We start from the raw sequence: 17,294 nt of genomic DNA, 5'->3' as shown, positions 1-17,294 counted from the left end.
CGAAATTCAGATGGAGGGCAGGAAGTGAAATAGCTGAGGATCTGCCGTCTGATAAAATGCCAATGTATTGTGTAGTTTACGGCTGCTCCATTCGTTCTAATCGAGAAAAGGGAAAGGGTTTTTATAGAGTACCGAAGATTGTCACTCATACATGTGAGAAATGTAAAAAGCTCACAGAACAATGCCGTAAAAAGTGGATTTTTAACGTAAGTTAGGTCTGCGGTCGGGAGGAGCAGAGTCTGTTAATGCCCGTGTCTGCAGCGACCACTTCGTCGGAGGTATGTTAGCTAGCCAACGTGTTTTTGTGTCTGTGTTAAATAGCATTAGGTTGTCGTTAAATGCTCATTTATTTAGGCCTCGTTTACACTGTCAGTGAAATGTGACCCAATTCCGATTTTTTGCTCATATGTGACACAGGTCCGATGTGTTCTATGACACTGTAAAAAGGAAAAAAAAACGCATGCATTCGGATATTTTGAGATCGGTTTCAGGCCTCATTCATATGTGGAAATAAATATGTGGATATATGCCAATGCGATTGTCATGTAAACAGGCAGATCGGATTTTCTGAGGCATTAGGCAACGTCTCCGCGGTTAAAGACAATATTTAAACACAATATGCTCCCACCAGTCCTGAGATCTCTCTCACACACAATAACTGAAGCAAATGTGCACTGATGGCACTTTTCGTCCTCCTCCGCCTCATAATCATGGTGATGTTTGGCGAACTTTGCATATATCGCAGAGCTAGGATCAAGCATAACGTTCGTCCATCTGTGCAAGACTATTCAACCCTTTAAGCATGCGCAATGTTTCAGATAGTATGGCAAGTGTAAACACATGAATCGGATATGGGTCAGAGTTGAAAGAACGTGTAAATAGACGGTCAAAAAAATCGGATAAATGTAGAATACGGACACTCCGCAACTGTTTCCTCCATAGACGTATTCTCCGTGTTTACTTCCTGCCCTCCATCTGATATCGCCCCGCCTTCGCGCGTCATAATAATCACGTGACTGAAACCCAGCTATTAGAAGCTCTCACTTCCTGATGGCTGAGCGTACTGCGCAGACTCAAACTGAGCTTGACGACGTAGATGTGACGTGAGCAACCCGTCTGTCTTCTAGTAGCTGTGCCAAGAGAAATCTGAATCATTCCCTTCCAAAACTTGCAGAGATGGAAAGTGCACACCGACGTGAAAAAGCGTTTATTTTTTAAAAAACGCCTCGGGTTCGTTTTTTTTGGTTTGACACGCTGCATCACAAACTATCTGACCAATGAGATTGGCGCTTTTGCTCACGTGTCTGGAACTTCTGAAGTTACAGTAAAACACAACTTGGGGGCACTCAAACACAAAACGGTCTTGCTGAGCACACATACGTAGCGGCGAAGAAGATATACGCCAAGTAGTATCTGCACTGCCGGGAAGAAATAAGACGAGGAAGATGCAAGGCAAGATAAATGTAGAGCTGCTGGTCTCATTGGTGTCGGAACATAAAGAACTATATGACAAATGCGACAGCGACTACAAAAATCTTGATAAAAGAGAACTGTTATGGAGTGGTATCGCTGGAGCTACTGGTGCTTGAAATATCCATGTTTTCTTTGTATTGACAAGCGCGTAAATACTTGCTCTCTTCTTCTGAGTGACAAGTGAGTGTCAGAAGCATAAAGTTGTGCAGCGCCACCTTGTGCACCGGGGTATTTCTGTTTTACATTAAGCGCCATCTAATGTCAGGGAATGAATTTGCATGTTCACTCGGCTCATCGTCAGCTAAAATCATTTGGGTGTGAACACAAAAAACGCGTTGAAAAATGCTGGCGAATAACGCGCGCCGATATTCGTCCCGGTGTGTAAGGCCCTTTATTTTGCCTCCACGTCCCCCGATTGCCCACGAGCTTCTCCTCCTGTCCATACGGTAATTCTCTACTGTGCGACAGAGAGTCGTGTGGTTATGACGCAATCGTTAGCCTATTTTTACAAAAACTGCTTCTACGGGGCCATAATGTAAGATACAATGGAGCCTTATATATTTTCATGTTCCTTTAGAAATAAATAATGGACAAATGGAGTCTTTAAACGCCTCAGATGTAAAGTTATTCGCTGTCAAAGTGATGCCAAAATGAATGGGAGTCAATGTTATGCTAACAGCAGGTGATGGCTTGTTAGCCAATGGCGGCCCCCGGGGGTGGTACGCTATTCGAGAGCTCGATTACCCCCCTGGTGTTGACAATCAAAATTTCACTTACCATTTTTACCTTTGTGGCAACTCATGGTGCACTGTCGCCACTTGCTGGACTGGAGCATGGAAAATACTGCAGGTTAGTCCTCGAGAGTACTTTTTTTTTTTTTTTATAAGCCAAATTTCAATTCAATAGTACTTTTACACACAATCAAACGTGGCAAATAGTTGTTATCAGAACTATTATAATAAAAATAAGAGAAACAAACTTATAATAGCATCACTGGAAATCATACCAACTAAAAACAACAGCTTTTCCCCACAGGATTTGATTAGAGATTGTTATAAAAACATGCATGGATGAATTGTTCACAATAGTCAGTTTTTACTTCATGTCACTTTAATCACTGACAGAAAATATTCACACAAACAGCTTCGAGGAACACAGCACTCATAAACATAGGATCATCAAGGTTTTGTCAAAGCCACAGCAATGCATATTTTCTACAAATTGTCTTTCATGTTCAAGACAAATTAAAATGAACAAATCAGTGAGAAGTTATTAACCTCTGTAATTCAAGATGAACTATACTTTCGGTACAACAGGACTAAAGGCACACCTTAAGAAAAATGGGATCTTTCCCATCTTCACTACTCCCATGTATGAGTGCAAAACAATTTAGATATAGAGAAACAGATTTTGTGTGAAAAATAAGCATAAAAGTGGTTTACTTTGTATAAAAATCTTATAAATGTATAAAAATCTTATAAATGTATGCGGTGGCAAGTTAGACATTTTACTCCACAGACACTCAGCAAAACCAGCATGGGGTAAAAGACACAGTATTGATAATAATGGTTTATTTTTTAATAATTTCAAAACAATCACTTTTGCAAAGTTTGTACTATTTTTGGTTTATTTTGATAAATAAAATAATTAATCTGTGTTCAATATACAGTCATTAAAATATTAATATAGAATACATATTCATATAAATATGAAAACAAAATTATAGTAAAAAGTAAAGATACTAAAAGCATTGAAGGAGATCCCAAAATAATTTAAAATATATTTACAGTAGTAACAATAAATACCATAGTTTCATTATAAATATGGTGATTATCTCTAAGGTGGACACCCAACTTAATATATATTTACCATCTGAATCTAACAATGTCATATCAACGAATGGAAAAGTCTACCAGCTGTTTATTATCATATTAATTATTGTCTTTCACCCCAACAGCAGTGGCGTCTTTTACCCCAAATATCATACTTTTACATTTCTGTCAGGACCACTATCGTCAAATACAATTGGCAATTAGCATACAGTTTGGATAGGCGGTATGGTTTTGTTCTGGGCAGCCTAGCATGGATAAGAGCAGCAAGAACCCCGCTTAGGGTTAACAGAACAGAACCAACATGAATGTATTGCAGATATCATTAATTCAAGATTTTGAAGTACAATATAATTTAAGATTTTTTTCTGATTTAAGTGGAATCAGAATACCAAATCCTGACTGACGAGAGGTGGAGCTGGGGATGGAGGAGGGTAAGATGAGAGTCTCTGATGCGAGCTTGACTAACGTGACCTGCCAGAACTGACGCTACGCTTTATATTCTTCCATTATTGAAAAAACTTTGCTTTAACTACCTGATTTTCAGTTGCTACATAAATCTACAACATTTTAAAAAGCATCAAATATTAGATCAAATAAGCACAGAATCAACTTTGTGCTGCTGTCGGCGATCGCGTCAAGGATCAGACAAATTTCCACGTGCATCTTGAAAAGCGGATGTTAATGAAAGTGCTGCGGACTTAAAAAAAAAAGCCTTTTAGCCCTGTTCTACCCTACAACTTATTACAGATAATAGTGTTTCCATGCCTGAGCAGAGAAGCGAACTGACTGAAACTCTTCCCACACTGATCACATGTGAACGGTTTCTCTCCAGTGTGGATCCTCTCGTGGGTTTTCAGGTTTCCTGATTGGTTGAATCTCTTGTCGCAGTGTGAACACTTGAACGGTTTCTCTCCAGTGTGGATATTCTGGTGCACTTTTAGTTCACTATTTGTGATAAAGGACTTGCCGCACTCGCTGCATATGTGATTCTTCACGCCGCCGTGTCTTTTCTGGTGTACCATTAAAGAACCGAGCTCTGTGAAACTCTTTCCACACAAAGAACACAAGTGTGGCTTTTCCTGTAAATGCACCTTCAGGTGTTTCTTCAGGGATAACGATGTAAAGAAAGACTTGCCGCACTGATCGCAGCTGAACAGTCTCTCTCCAGAGTGAGAACGCAGATGTGATTTGAGATATTTCGCCTGCGTGAAACTCTTTTCACACTGACTGCATGCGAAAGGCCGCTCTCCGGTGTGGATCCTCATGTGGATCTTAAAGGTTTTTCTATCGGCGAAACTCTTTCCGCAGTGAACGCATGCATAAGGTCTCTCTCCGGTGTGGATCCTCGTGTGGTCCTTAAGATTTCCCTCATATTTGAAAGTCTTTCCACAGTAATCGCACGTGAAGAGCTTCTCCCCGGTATGAACTCTCATGTGAACTCGAAGATTTTGCTTGAATGTGAATCTTTTCCCACACTGACTGCATGAGAACGGTTTCTCTCCAGTGTGGATCCTCATGTGAACCTCCAGGATATATTTGGTGGTTAAACTCTTTCCACACTGAGTGCAGCTGAAAGATTTCTTGAAAACTGCTCTTTCCCCAGGTTTGACATGATGATGGTTCTTCAGTTGATCATTCTCGTGGTTCTCGTCCATCAGGTCTGAAATTAAAGAAGCACAAAAGCTCTCAGTAAATCATAAAAACGGTTCCAGAGATGTGCTCACCTGCTATACAAGATCATGATGATTTTAATGCATTATATTTACTGTAGTAACACTAACCACTCCATGGTATTGTGAATGGAAATGTGCGATATTCATATCGAATTTTATTATATATTAATGTAGACATGTAATACATTTATTAAAAGAGTAATGGAATATAATTACAGTATTTTTTGTGATTATAGCATTTGTGCATTTATACTAATTGTATTTAGGCTACTGTTTTTCATACTAATCCCATAGGAACCATATAGTTACATTTTACCATGGTATTGAGGTGCTATACACGTGTTTTAACTGTGGTTATCGGGATCTGGATGACCAATGGTTAATTTTAATAGACTCAAACAGTCAGAATATTTACATTTTACCATATAAAAATTTATTTTTACAGATGTTACCGTTTTTTTGTTAATGAACATGAATTCACATCTTCATCCTAAATCAAGCTACTTCTATTGTCAACTCAAGCTACTGTCAAATATGCATTTCTAAGAGACAAAACATGTAGTAATATCATTAATATTGCAGCCTGCAGTGCAAACTGTGCTGAAGATACACGTCAAAGTCAGGCGACACAAACCTGTGTCCTGACCTGAAACAATATCACCTGTTAGCACATGCAGAAACTAAGAAATTAAATTTATTTTGTTAAGAAAAAATAACCAGAAAAGTGTAAAGAATTCAAAAATGGTTTAAATGTTGTACCTCAAATTTGTAAAATGTTCAGCTGGAAAGTGTTTCTCAGTTTAAAACCACAATTTCCTCACAAAATCTGCCTTTAAACGAAAGATTTGACATTTATCGTGATCCTTATCAATACCGACTGATGGAAATTTATAGTGATAATTTTTTTGGTCCCTACATACAGTGCAGCAGCAAAAACTGAGAAAAAAATAAATGTTACATTTGTTTTGGGCTTACACACACATAACAAGGCTTAAGCTAGTCTTAGACTAAAATGCATGTTTGAGCTGTTTTAACTGAAAGCATATATTAAAATAAGTCAGTGTCATTGCTAATGTTTCTTTTCTATGGCATGTTTATAAAAGCTACTTAAATGTCCTAATTGAACTAAGGCATAAATCTGGCTTTCACCTGCAAGATGTTCATTCTAGGACTGTCATAAAATAAAACAACTCTGGTTTTGCGGGAGCTTCCTCTGTTTCTCTGAATGAAAATATAACTGTACTGGGAGAGAGTGCTAAAGCTTCTCAGGTCGTGTTTTTGGAGGCATATTTGTAGAAATTATCATTCTTTCTAAATGTCATGTAAATATGTCCTGTAACTTCCAAATAAACAGAAACAGACATGACTGAATAAGTAAGTGTGTCCTCTTTCTTTTGTGAAATAGACCTAACGGTAAACCACTTTATTTCTGTGACTAATGTGCAATTGACACAAATTAATAATTATGGTCAAGAGGCTATCACTTTTTATTGTAAATATGTGGTAAAACATCGATTCTTGGGTTTTAAACATTCAAATATATGCCAGCAAACTGTCGCTTTTATCGTGTTAGTTTTGCGATCATGCTGTTTCCAGTGATTTCTTTCTGATTAGTTTTCTGATAAAACTTCCATCTGTTGGTGAAATGATGGGTTGGTGTGGTGTTGGTAGGTCAAATCGATTCATATTTTCAAAAAATCGATTTTTTTATTATTTTTTTTCTCCCCCTCTTCAGTATAGCGTACAATACATACATTTTGCATTCGCCAAATCTTCCTTCAGGGTTTCGGTAGCACGCTCCCTGCGGCGCAGCCCTCGATGCTTCACGACAAAAAGACTAGCATGTTTTTTTATCGGTACTCCACGACGACCGACGGCGCGAGAGTGAGTGAGACTGAGAGTGTGTGTTCGCGAGTGAGTGAGAGTGTGTGTGTGAGCGAGTGAGAGAGAGAGAGAGAGAGAGAGAGAGAGAGAGAGCGTGCGTACGTGTATGTGAGTGAGTATGTGCGAGTGAGTGAGCGTGAGTGAGTGAGTCTGTGTGTGCAGGCTATGTGAGTGAGCTTGTGTATATGTGCGAGTGAATGAGTGTGTGAGACGGCTCGCGATGACTGGTCGGAAGACAACGTGTAGTCTGACATGTTTCTTGTCCACGACATGACAATGATGTAATTGTTCAAATAACATATTGTTTTATTTTAAAATGTAAAGAAATTGTAACCCTAAAGTGTTTTTTAAGTGTAATATTTCTGTAAAGGCTAGGGGCAGAAAAATGGACATTTTCATAGAATGACCCATATATATATATATATATATATATATATATATATATATATATATATATATATATATAAAAATACAGTAAATAATACAAATCTAATGTTATATTTGTAGCGAGATATCAGTGGTCACGTGACAAAAGACCCGAAAGACTCGATGAACTAATCAGCACAATTTGCGTTAACTAGGGGTGTAACGATACCCTCATGTCACGATTCGACACATATCACAATACTGAACTCTTGATACGATATTATTGCGATACTCCAAGACATATGATAAAAGGTTAGCAAAAAATTTACTGTTTATTAAACTAATAAATTTGATATTGGGTGATTCTATAATTTAGGGTACACTGCATGTCCACTGATGTTAAATATACTTATACAGTCAAATTTCTTCAAACAAATTGCATTTTATGTGTAAACTTGCTTCATGAAATAACATCACACAGACAATATGTGCAATATATTCCTCATTTTGCTTAAAATGTGTCATTATGGCCCTAAATGTACAGTTTTGTCCATGTCCGATTTCAATGTGAGAAAGTTGAGGGTCCAAAAACATCCATTAAAATCATTAAAATAAATCAATTCTTTTTACAATCTTTTACAAAAGTCTTACTATTAAAGGAAAATAATAGTTTCAAATATAAGTTATTTATTTAAATACTTAAAATATATTAATTTATTCGTGTCCACAAAATGTTGGTCAACTATGTTACGAACAAAACCTCCCCCAGCAACTCAAAAATGTTTTGTCCCAAGACCATGTGACCAGCACCATGTCATATCATTTTCCTCTGTGGAGGCCATTTCAAACACACCATGGTGAGTCTCCTCTCAGTTTTTTCAATATTTGATGTAGAAAAGCATATTGTCAATGGCCGTATTATTAACCATCAACTATGTTATGTACATCGTCATGGCTAAATTGTTTTATTTATTATAATGAAATTTTGTGTTGAATTCTTACATTAACCTGCTCAAAAAAATGACATGTGGTTAGCTAGGCTAGGTCCACCATTTCTGTTATGGGGAAAAAATATGGAAATTGTCAACTAAGTTATGGTCAACTAAGTTACGGTCAACTATCTTTCAACTAAGTTACATCAGTGCTCTATGGCATATCATGATCATTAATTGTTTCTATGTTATTTATATGGACTGAACACACACACACACACACATATATATATATATATATATATATATATATATATATATATATATATACACACACTCACCTAAAGGATTATTAGGAACACCATACTAATACTGTGTTTGACCCCCTTTCACCTTCAGAACTGCCTTAATTCTACGTGGCATTGATTCAACAAGGTGCTGAAAGCATTCTTTAGAAATGTTGGCCCATATTGATAGGATAGCATCTTGCAGTTGATGGAGATTTGTGGGATGCACATCCAGGGCACGAAGCTCCCGTTCCACCACATCCCAAAGATGCTCTATTGGGTTGAGATCTGGTGACTGTGGGGGCCATTTTAGTACAGTGAACTCATTGCCATGTTCAAGAAACCAATTTGAAATGATTCGAGCTTTGTGACATGGTGCATTATCCTGCTGGAAGTAGCCATCAGAGGATGGGTACATGGTGGTCATAAAGGGATGGACATGGTCAGAAACAATGCTCAGGTAGGCCGTGGCATTTAAACGATGCCCAATTGGCACTAAGGGGCCTACAGTGTGCCAAGAAAACATCCCCCACACCATTACACCACCACCACCAGCCTGCACAGTGGTAACAAGGCATGATGGATCCATGTTCTCATTCTGTTTACGCCAAATTCTGACTCTACCATCTGAATGTCTCAACAGAAATCGAGACTCATCAGACCAGGCAACATTTTTCCAGTCTTCAACTGTCCAATTTTGGTGAGCTTGTGCAAATTGTAGCCTCTTTTTCCTATTTGTAGTGGAGATGAGTGGTACCCGGTGGGGTCTTCTGCTGTTGTAGCCCATCCGCCTCAAGGTTGTGCGTGTTGTGGCTTCACAAATGCTTTGCTGCATACCTCGGTTGTAACGAGTGGTTATTTCAGTCAAAGTTGCTCTTCTATCAGCTTGAATCAGTCGGCCCATTCTCCTCTGACCTCTAGCTATTTCCTGATCACTCTATATTCAATTTCCCATGAATTTATGTGTGTAGTGTTTGATCATTTCAGATTTTTGAATGCATAAAGGATGATTTTACATCACATGTCTTTGTGAATTGAAAGTTTTGTTTGTTTGTTGTTAGTGTGCATTTCAATGTATTCTCTGTGGAATTATGTGCATTTCTGTACTGTTTAATAATTCTACATTTAAAATAAAAGAGGTTTCCATCGAAAGCAACTTTGCTAATTAAATTCTGTCTCATGAATAAAATGTTGTCCATGGTTAACAATATGTCCAGTCAACTAGGTTACTAGTGTCAACCGTGTGATTTTCATTGTCACCTAGGTTACACTTAGATTTTTAAAGTTAAAATAGCCAATATTGACGTTTCTGACATTTTTAAGCATTCTACTTATTTGCATAGGTTCGAGTTTACTATAACATCTTTTTTAATGATCAAAAATAACTTTAATGGAGATTTATGGTGAAAAACATCCTGGTCCATAAGGACAGTTATAAACGCATTGCATGTTCATCTTTAAAAAAAGGTTGATTATGAAAATCCTTTTAAATAACAATTGTATGTGTGGCAGAAATAGACTCAAGAGCCTTCTAAATTGCATTTAATTTCAAGTGCAAGACTGAATTGAATGGTTTCTATAACACCCTGTTTGTCCGTAACATAGTTGACAAACTCTGAAGTAAAAACATGTTTTTAATTTAAAAAAATGTAAAAACAGTTAATATTTAAGCTCTGCAGATAACAGATATGTAACACTGAATTAATATACTATATTGAGACACTTAATGTTCCACTGAGAAAGGACAGTGCTTTTGTGCTTTTTTGCTGACATGAAATGTACCCTAAATTAGAGAATGACCCATTACATTGTGTGTATTATAAATGAATATTCTTGGACTTGGTGCTGGAAACCCAAAGCACAGGACAATAGAGACACCAGAATAACAATATTCATGATTCTGAAGCTGAAAATACAGTTATTTTAGATTAATATTTTTCTCTGTCACTGACTAGATATATTTAAAATAATGGAGGCCACTTTTTCACACAGATATTCCCCTATTGCATTATTATACATTATAGTCAACATTATATACTATTTTAATGTAGTACTGACACTAAAACTCTGAAACCTTTAATTTTTTCTCACATAGAAATTTTTATTTTGGGTCAACTATTCACGATACTGTTGCGATATATTGTGACACGATACATTGTTACACCCCTAGCGTTAACGCAATTTTATCGCGAAACAAAACTTCACCCTTGTTGTGTAAATGCAAGTTTTAACCCTGTCACCATGAAAACTAACTGCCATATGGAATATAAAACTAGCGTTTTAAAGCACGATTTAAACAAGCTCAAATAATTCACAAATTGTAACTGAATAATTGTAAATATTTCTATAAAATCATAAGCTTCCAGAAAGTGGCAGATAAATTGGTTTCTCAGTTGCTGTGTGTGTACAGTTCATAGAAAGTGTCATTATTTAGTTATTTTCTAACTAAAACAGCTAGCCTACATGAACGAAGCTTTATTAATTTTCTTCAGCCTCATTAATGAAAAATCATGAATAAACAATGTTCTTCACTAACCCATGTTATAAAACTTGGTTTCTAATTATATAGTTGTTTCTTCTGACTAGTTGTGGCAATATAATCATTCAAACCGTGGATGTTGCTTAATGTTTATTTCGTAACACAGAATTAAAGAGCGCGAAAACGACAAATATTAAAATTATTACAATAACACAAAACTAACGTAGGCTAACGTTACATGCAAACATTTAATGCAAAATAATGCATCGGTTTATCTGTGCATTACTCCACAAATAATGATCAGTTAAGTCCTATTCACGGATAAACATTGATAGATCTTGCGATTTAGGGATCGAGATCGTTCAGATGAAGATCGTGTCGGGAAATAATGATTTTTACTCACCAACTCAGTCGATCACAGCCCAGACACAAGTTTGCGTTCATAGCCTCCTTCTTCTTTTACTTTTGTGGTGCGTGACAAATCAACTCGCGGTGTATTTTCGCCCCCGACTGGACTGGAGTGTGGAGAAAATTGTAGTTCAATACTGGAGTTTTAAAATCAAATAGTGCTGAGTTCCGTAAGAGAGGTAAATAAACTTAGGTCTATATGAATGTAAAAAAATATATTTTTAGGTATTTTAAATAGGACAAATACGTATTTATAAATTAGAAAGCATGTGGTGTAATTAAGTGAATAAAAGCTTATTTATTTACAAAATGTTATTGCAAAATGTGTACATCAAAATAGAGCTACTTTTAAGAAAGGCCTGATCTTCCTGATGTTGTGCAGTGTCAACGGCATGATCGAGCTGTCTTTGTAATTTGGTCTTTAAAGGTCAGCTGGTCATCAAATGTTACTCAAAGATTTCTGACCGACCTTGATGGGGTGATTGATGAATCTAGCTGGATAGTGAAGTCGTGTTGTAGAGACGGATTGGCAGGGAGGACGATATATATCTATCTAGAGAAGTAACTTTTAAGTAAATTAATGGAAAAGTGCCAACCACATACTTTATTCCTACATTTATCTCACCTCTCATTAACATATTGGCAAAGAATTTAATAAAAAAAATAATAAAGAAGTACAACAATTAACAGACACCAAATATATGTACGAATAAAGATGAAAGAATCAAACTTAGAAAAATACATTTACAGATTTGCAAGAAACAAATAAAGCAACAAGTGAGTTTTTTCTTGATTTTTTGTTTACATTTTAAATGAAACGTGTTTAAATCTAGATTATCGAAATAAACAATGTTCTGAAACTTACCTATATCTTGCAGATGTCACAATAGCTGATCGTGTCGTTTGCTCAAATCTGTTGACAATAAAATGAGCTTAATGTGTCAATTTACAGATCTGAAGACATCAGCATAATGAATGAGGAGAAAACAGGATCTATTGACATGAAATAAAGAGGCTTTTCAGCTGCTCTGATAATAGTGATGAGCCATAGACTATCAATACTCATTCAACAAGCCATTCAGGATCAGCAGTTTAACTCACTTTATTATAAGTGAATAAAAACGGATTGTTTGAGTCAGAAATGACAGAAAAAATAGTAATAATATAAAGACAGACACTATGACACCCATCTTTATCAACCATTGTAATTTGTCTATCCATCCATCCATCCATCTATCTTCTTCTGCTTATCCGGGGCCGGGTCGTGGGGGCAGCAGTCTAAGCAGAGATGCCCAGACCTCCATCTCCCTGGACACTTCCTCCAGCTCTTCCGGGGGGACACAGAGGCATTTCCAGGCCAGCCGGGATACATAGTCCCTCCAGTGTGTCCGAGGTCTTCCCCGGGGCCTCCTCCCGGTGGGACATGCCCGGAACACCTTCCCGGGAAGGCGACCAAGAGGCATCCAGAAAAGATGCCCGAGCCACCTCAGCTGACCCCTCTCAATGTGGAGGAGCAGCGGCTCTACTCTGAGCAATGTTTGTCCCACAACTGCATGCACAACCATTATTAGATCCACGCTTCAAGAACGAGTGGATTGCAAGAGATGAAAAGGCAAGTAATTAATTACACAAAGGCATGGCATTCAGAAATTAACCATGGTTTATTAAAATAAAATAAAAAAAATGTATGCTAACTAACAATAATGCTAAAAATAATACAGTAGGCCTACATGTATGAAAACTCATTATTATTATTCTAAATTATCATAGCTAATTGTATTGTTCTTGAAGGCAAACAGATTGAGATCCGGGAGTTGTTAGTTCATCAAACAGAACTTCTCTGCAGTGTAAATAAAAAAGTAACATCCCTTTCCCTTGTCGCTGACCCTGTGACTGTCCCTGACCCTGTCCCTGAGCCATCGAGAGCAAAAAAAAAGTCAAGTCAATGTTCCAGTCATACGCAACTGTGACCTGTTCGTCTTCTACAACACTAGACGTAAAAGGAGAAGTCGAGCAATACCTTGGAATGCCAAGATTGCTTCTGGAAAGAAAATTCTAATGTACTGCCACAACTTTCACAAATTGCAAGACGCATATTTAGCATTCCCAGCAGCTCGGCCAGCGTGGAAAGGGTGTTTCTATTGCTGGTCTGATGTCCAGCAATAGTCACATGTGCTTGGCACCTGCCACTCTGCAAAAGCTCGTTTTCCTAAAAGTTAACGCAGCACTGGAGATATAGCTTCGCGCCAGCATTTTTTTCTGTTCATAGTAGGCCTATTTCTCAATATTAATATAGGCTAAAAGTTGTCTAAAAGAGATCTTTATTTTTTTTGTTTGGCAATTTGTTTAACTTCATATTTTAGTTTGTGATTTATTTATTTTATTTAATGTAATGTTTTTCCTTAGATAATTTCATATAATGTTTTTCATTTGATAATTTATTTTAAAAAATAGCCTATGTTTAACCAGCCAGCATTTTTTCTGTTCATAGTAGGCCTATTTCTCAATATTAATATAGGCTAAAAGTTGGCTAAAAGAGATCTATATTTTTTCGTTTGGCAATTTGTTTAACTTCATATTCTTGTTTGTGATTTATTTATTTTATTTAAATGTTTTTCGTTTGATAATTTAATATAATGTTTTTCAATTGATAATTTATTTAATTTAGCCTCATTCAACAGTTTTTTTATTTTGCTTTGTTTAAAAGTGAGCTATTGGTTTGGGGCTGTTCAGTGTTCAAAATTCCAATAAAGTATGGATGTTCTTCTCTTAGTACTGCGTATTCGTTTTACACTACATGCATCTTCTGATCAGAGATTGGTGTTATAAAAAAGAAAAAGAAAAAATTACCGTGGAGCGAAAACGGAGCGAGACGTATAAGGGCGGAGTGGGGGAGGGAGCGAGGAGCGGAAAATTGTACACCCAGAGCGGAGCTTGAGCAGAGTAATTATGAAATGCTTTGAGCGTGGAGCGCAAATTCTTCCCGCTCAGCTCCGCTCACATACTTTGGTCAGGACAGCCCCACAACATCCAGAGACTTGAGGTACTCAGGGCGGATCTCATCCACCCCCGGTGCCTTGCCACAGAGGAGTTTCTTGACTACCTCTGTGACTTCAGCTTGGGTGATGGACGAGTCCACCTCTGAGCCCTCGGACTCTGCTTCCTCAATGGAAGACATGACGGCGGGATTGAGGAGATCCTCGAAGTATTCCTTCCACTGTCCAACGACATCCCCAGTCGAGGTCAACAGCTGCCCACCTCCACTGTAAACAGCATTGGTAGGGCACTGCTTCCCCCTCCTGAGGCGCCGGACGGTTTGCCAGAATCTCTTCAAGGCCGACCAGTAGTCCTTCTCCATGGCCTCACCGAACTCCTCCCAGGCCCGATTTTTTGCCTCCACAACCACCCAGGCTGCAGTCCGCTTGGCCTGTCGGTACCTGTCAGCTGCCTCAGGAGTCCCACAAGCCGGCCAGGCCCGATAGGACTCCTCCTTTAGCTTTACGGCATCCCTTACTTCTGGTGTCCACCACCGGGTTAGGGGATTGCCACCTCGACAGGCACCGGAGACCTTACGGCCACAGCTCCGAGCGGCCGCTTCGACAATGGAGGTGGAGAACATGGTCCACTCGGACTCCAAATCTCCAGTCTCCCTCGGGATCCGGTCGAACCTCTGCCGGAGGTAGTTAAAGATCTTTCTGACAGGAGACTCGGCCAAACGTTCCCAACAGACCCTCACAGTACGTATGGGTCTGCCGAGTCTGTCCAGCTTCATCCCCCGCCATCGAATCCAACTCACCACCAGGTGGTGATCAGCTCCGCCCCTGTCTTCACCCGAGTGTCCAAGACATACGGCCGGAGGTCAGATGAAATGACCACAAAGTTGATCATCAACCTACGGCCTAGGGTGTCCTGGTGCCACGTGCACTGATAGACACCCTTATGCCTGAACATGGTGTTCGTTATGGACAAGCTGTAACTAGCACAGAAGTCCAATAACAGAACTGGGGCTGGGTTTCGATTCAAATTTCAAGAATCGATTCGATTCCGATTCTCAAGATCTTGAATCGATTATCATTATTCGATATGATTCGATCCGATCTTCGAGATTTAGATAATGGTTTTTGAAAAAAGCATTTTTTTCCAGCTGTTACCTGAATTACAGGACTGTAGTTATGCAACATATTGATACTATTATTATAGACATTCAACTGCAAATTAATGGAGTATTGGTGGTTGTAAAGAACAATCCCCCTTCCAGAGTGTTGATACAACTGCTTTCAAAAACTTGCACTGGTGTAGACGACAGAGGACGCAGAGGTATATCAGCAGCAGTAGACCGATTATTTAGACGCGGACCTGATGTAGGCCTATTATTAAAAATGACATTAAGAATTTTCCAAAAAGCTGCTACAGTTCAGATGCAAATGCACCTTTATTTTTTATTTTAATGATCAACATTTAGAACACATATTTGTTCAAAGCCAGTGCAAATGTAAACAGATTGTTGGTTACTGGCTTCACAGTAAACAGACAACGAGATGCGCGGATAGGCTATTATTTCAACCGCATCACAAAACTCATCCGTCCGCACCAACGTTTTTGACCAATTTTCAAAACAGCACCAGTTTCGTCACGAAAACCAAAACAGTTTCGTCACGTCATCCGCCCGATCCACGGTTTATCCGCGGAGTCCGCGGCTGTAACCGCCAACCGCGCATCTCTATCAGAATGTAAATAAAATTTGAACTTACAAAACCTTTAGCTCGTTCTCTGCATTGCTTCTGAACCCGAAATGGTGCCAGATCGCAGCTTTGAGCGTTTCTGGAGTTTTCAAAGCAACCGCTTGCTTAACGTAACTGACGTTGTTTTAATGTCCTTCCACCTCGCGCGCATGCGTGAATTCAATGACGCGGAAAGTTAAAGTTCACGGGGAAAATCGACCCTCTGAGTTACGGATCGATCTTTAGAAATTAATATGAAAATCGATTCAGAATCGGTGAATCGATTTTTTCAACACAGCCCTAAACAGAACACCACTCGGGTTCAGATCAGGGAGGCCGTTCCTCCCAATCACGCCCCTCCAGGTGTCACTGTCGCTGCCCATGTGGGCGTTGAAGTCCCCCAGTATAACGACGGAGTCCCCAGTCGGAGCACTTTCCAGCACCCCTCCCAGAGACCCCAAGAAGGCCGGGTACTCTACACTGCTGTTTGGCCCATAGGCACACACGACAGTGAGAGACCTATCCCCGACCCAAAGACGCAGGGAAACGACCCTCTCGTTTACCGGGGTGAACTCCAACACATGGCGGCTGAGCTGGGGGCTATAAGCAAACCCACACCAGCCCGCTGCCTCTCACCATGGGCAACTCCAGAGTGGTGAAGAGTCCATCCTCTCTCGAGGAGTGTAGTTTCAGAGCCCAAGCCGTGCATGGAGGTGATCCCGACTATCTCTAGTCGGTACCTCTCATCCTCCCGCACAATCTCAGGCTCCTTCCCTGCCAGAGAGGTAACGTTCCACGTCCCTAGATCTAGATTCCGCGTCCAGGGATCAGGTTGTCGAGGCCCCCGCCTTCGACCACCGCCCGATCCACTACGCACCGACCCCTTACGGTCCCTCGTGTAGGTGGTGAGCCTGCGGAAGGGCGGCCCCACGTCGCTCTTTCGGGCTGAGCCCGGCCGGACCCCGTGGGGGGAGGCCCGGCAACCAGGTGTTCGCATACAAGCCCCAACCCCGGGCCTGGCTCCAGGCTGTGCCATGCCGGGCGACGTCACGGTCCTTTGATCTAACTTCTTCATAAGGGGTTTCTGAACCGCTCTTAGTCTGACCCGTCACCTAGGACCTGTTTGCCTTGGGAGATTTGAGCAAATGACACGACCCATATACCCCCAGACAACATAGCTCCTAGGGTCCTTAAACCCCTCCACCACGGTAAGGTAGCAGTTCAAGGAGGGGTATTTTG

At 39.5% G+C, this 17,294-nt stretch overlaps 1 protein-coding gene across 1 annotated transcript; it reads right to left on the bottom strand.

The window, feature by feature from the left end:
* Nucleotides 1–2,570: 2,570 nt before the first annotated feature.
* LOC308701618 (uncharacterized protein) lies at nt 2,571–11,398 on the bottom strand. The gene is made up of 2 exons (XM_081383979.1): nt 11,330–11,398; nt 2,571–4,965 (listed from the first exon to the last, which is right to left on the bottom strand). Exon 2 carries the CDS (start codon nt 4,958–4,960, stop codon nt 4,037–4,039), a length of 924 nt encoding a protein of 307 aa, XP_081240105.1. The 5' UTR covers nt 4,961–4,965; nt 11,330–11,398; the 3' UTR covers nt 2,571–4,036.
* Nucleotides 11,399–17,294: the final 5,896 nt, after the last annotated feature.

This window comes from Scardinius erythrophthalmus, assembly GCF_964197995.2.
Source record: "Scardinius erythrophthalmus genome assembly, chromosome: 14".
Lineage (NCBI taxonomy): Eukaryota > Metazoa > Chordata > Actinopteri > Cypriniformes > Leuciscidae > Scardinius > Scardinius erythrophthalmus.
This window is presented reverse-complemented; position numbering and strand designations above follow the sequence as displayed.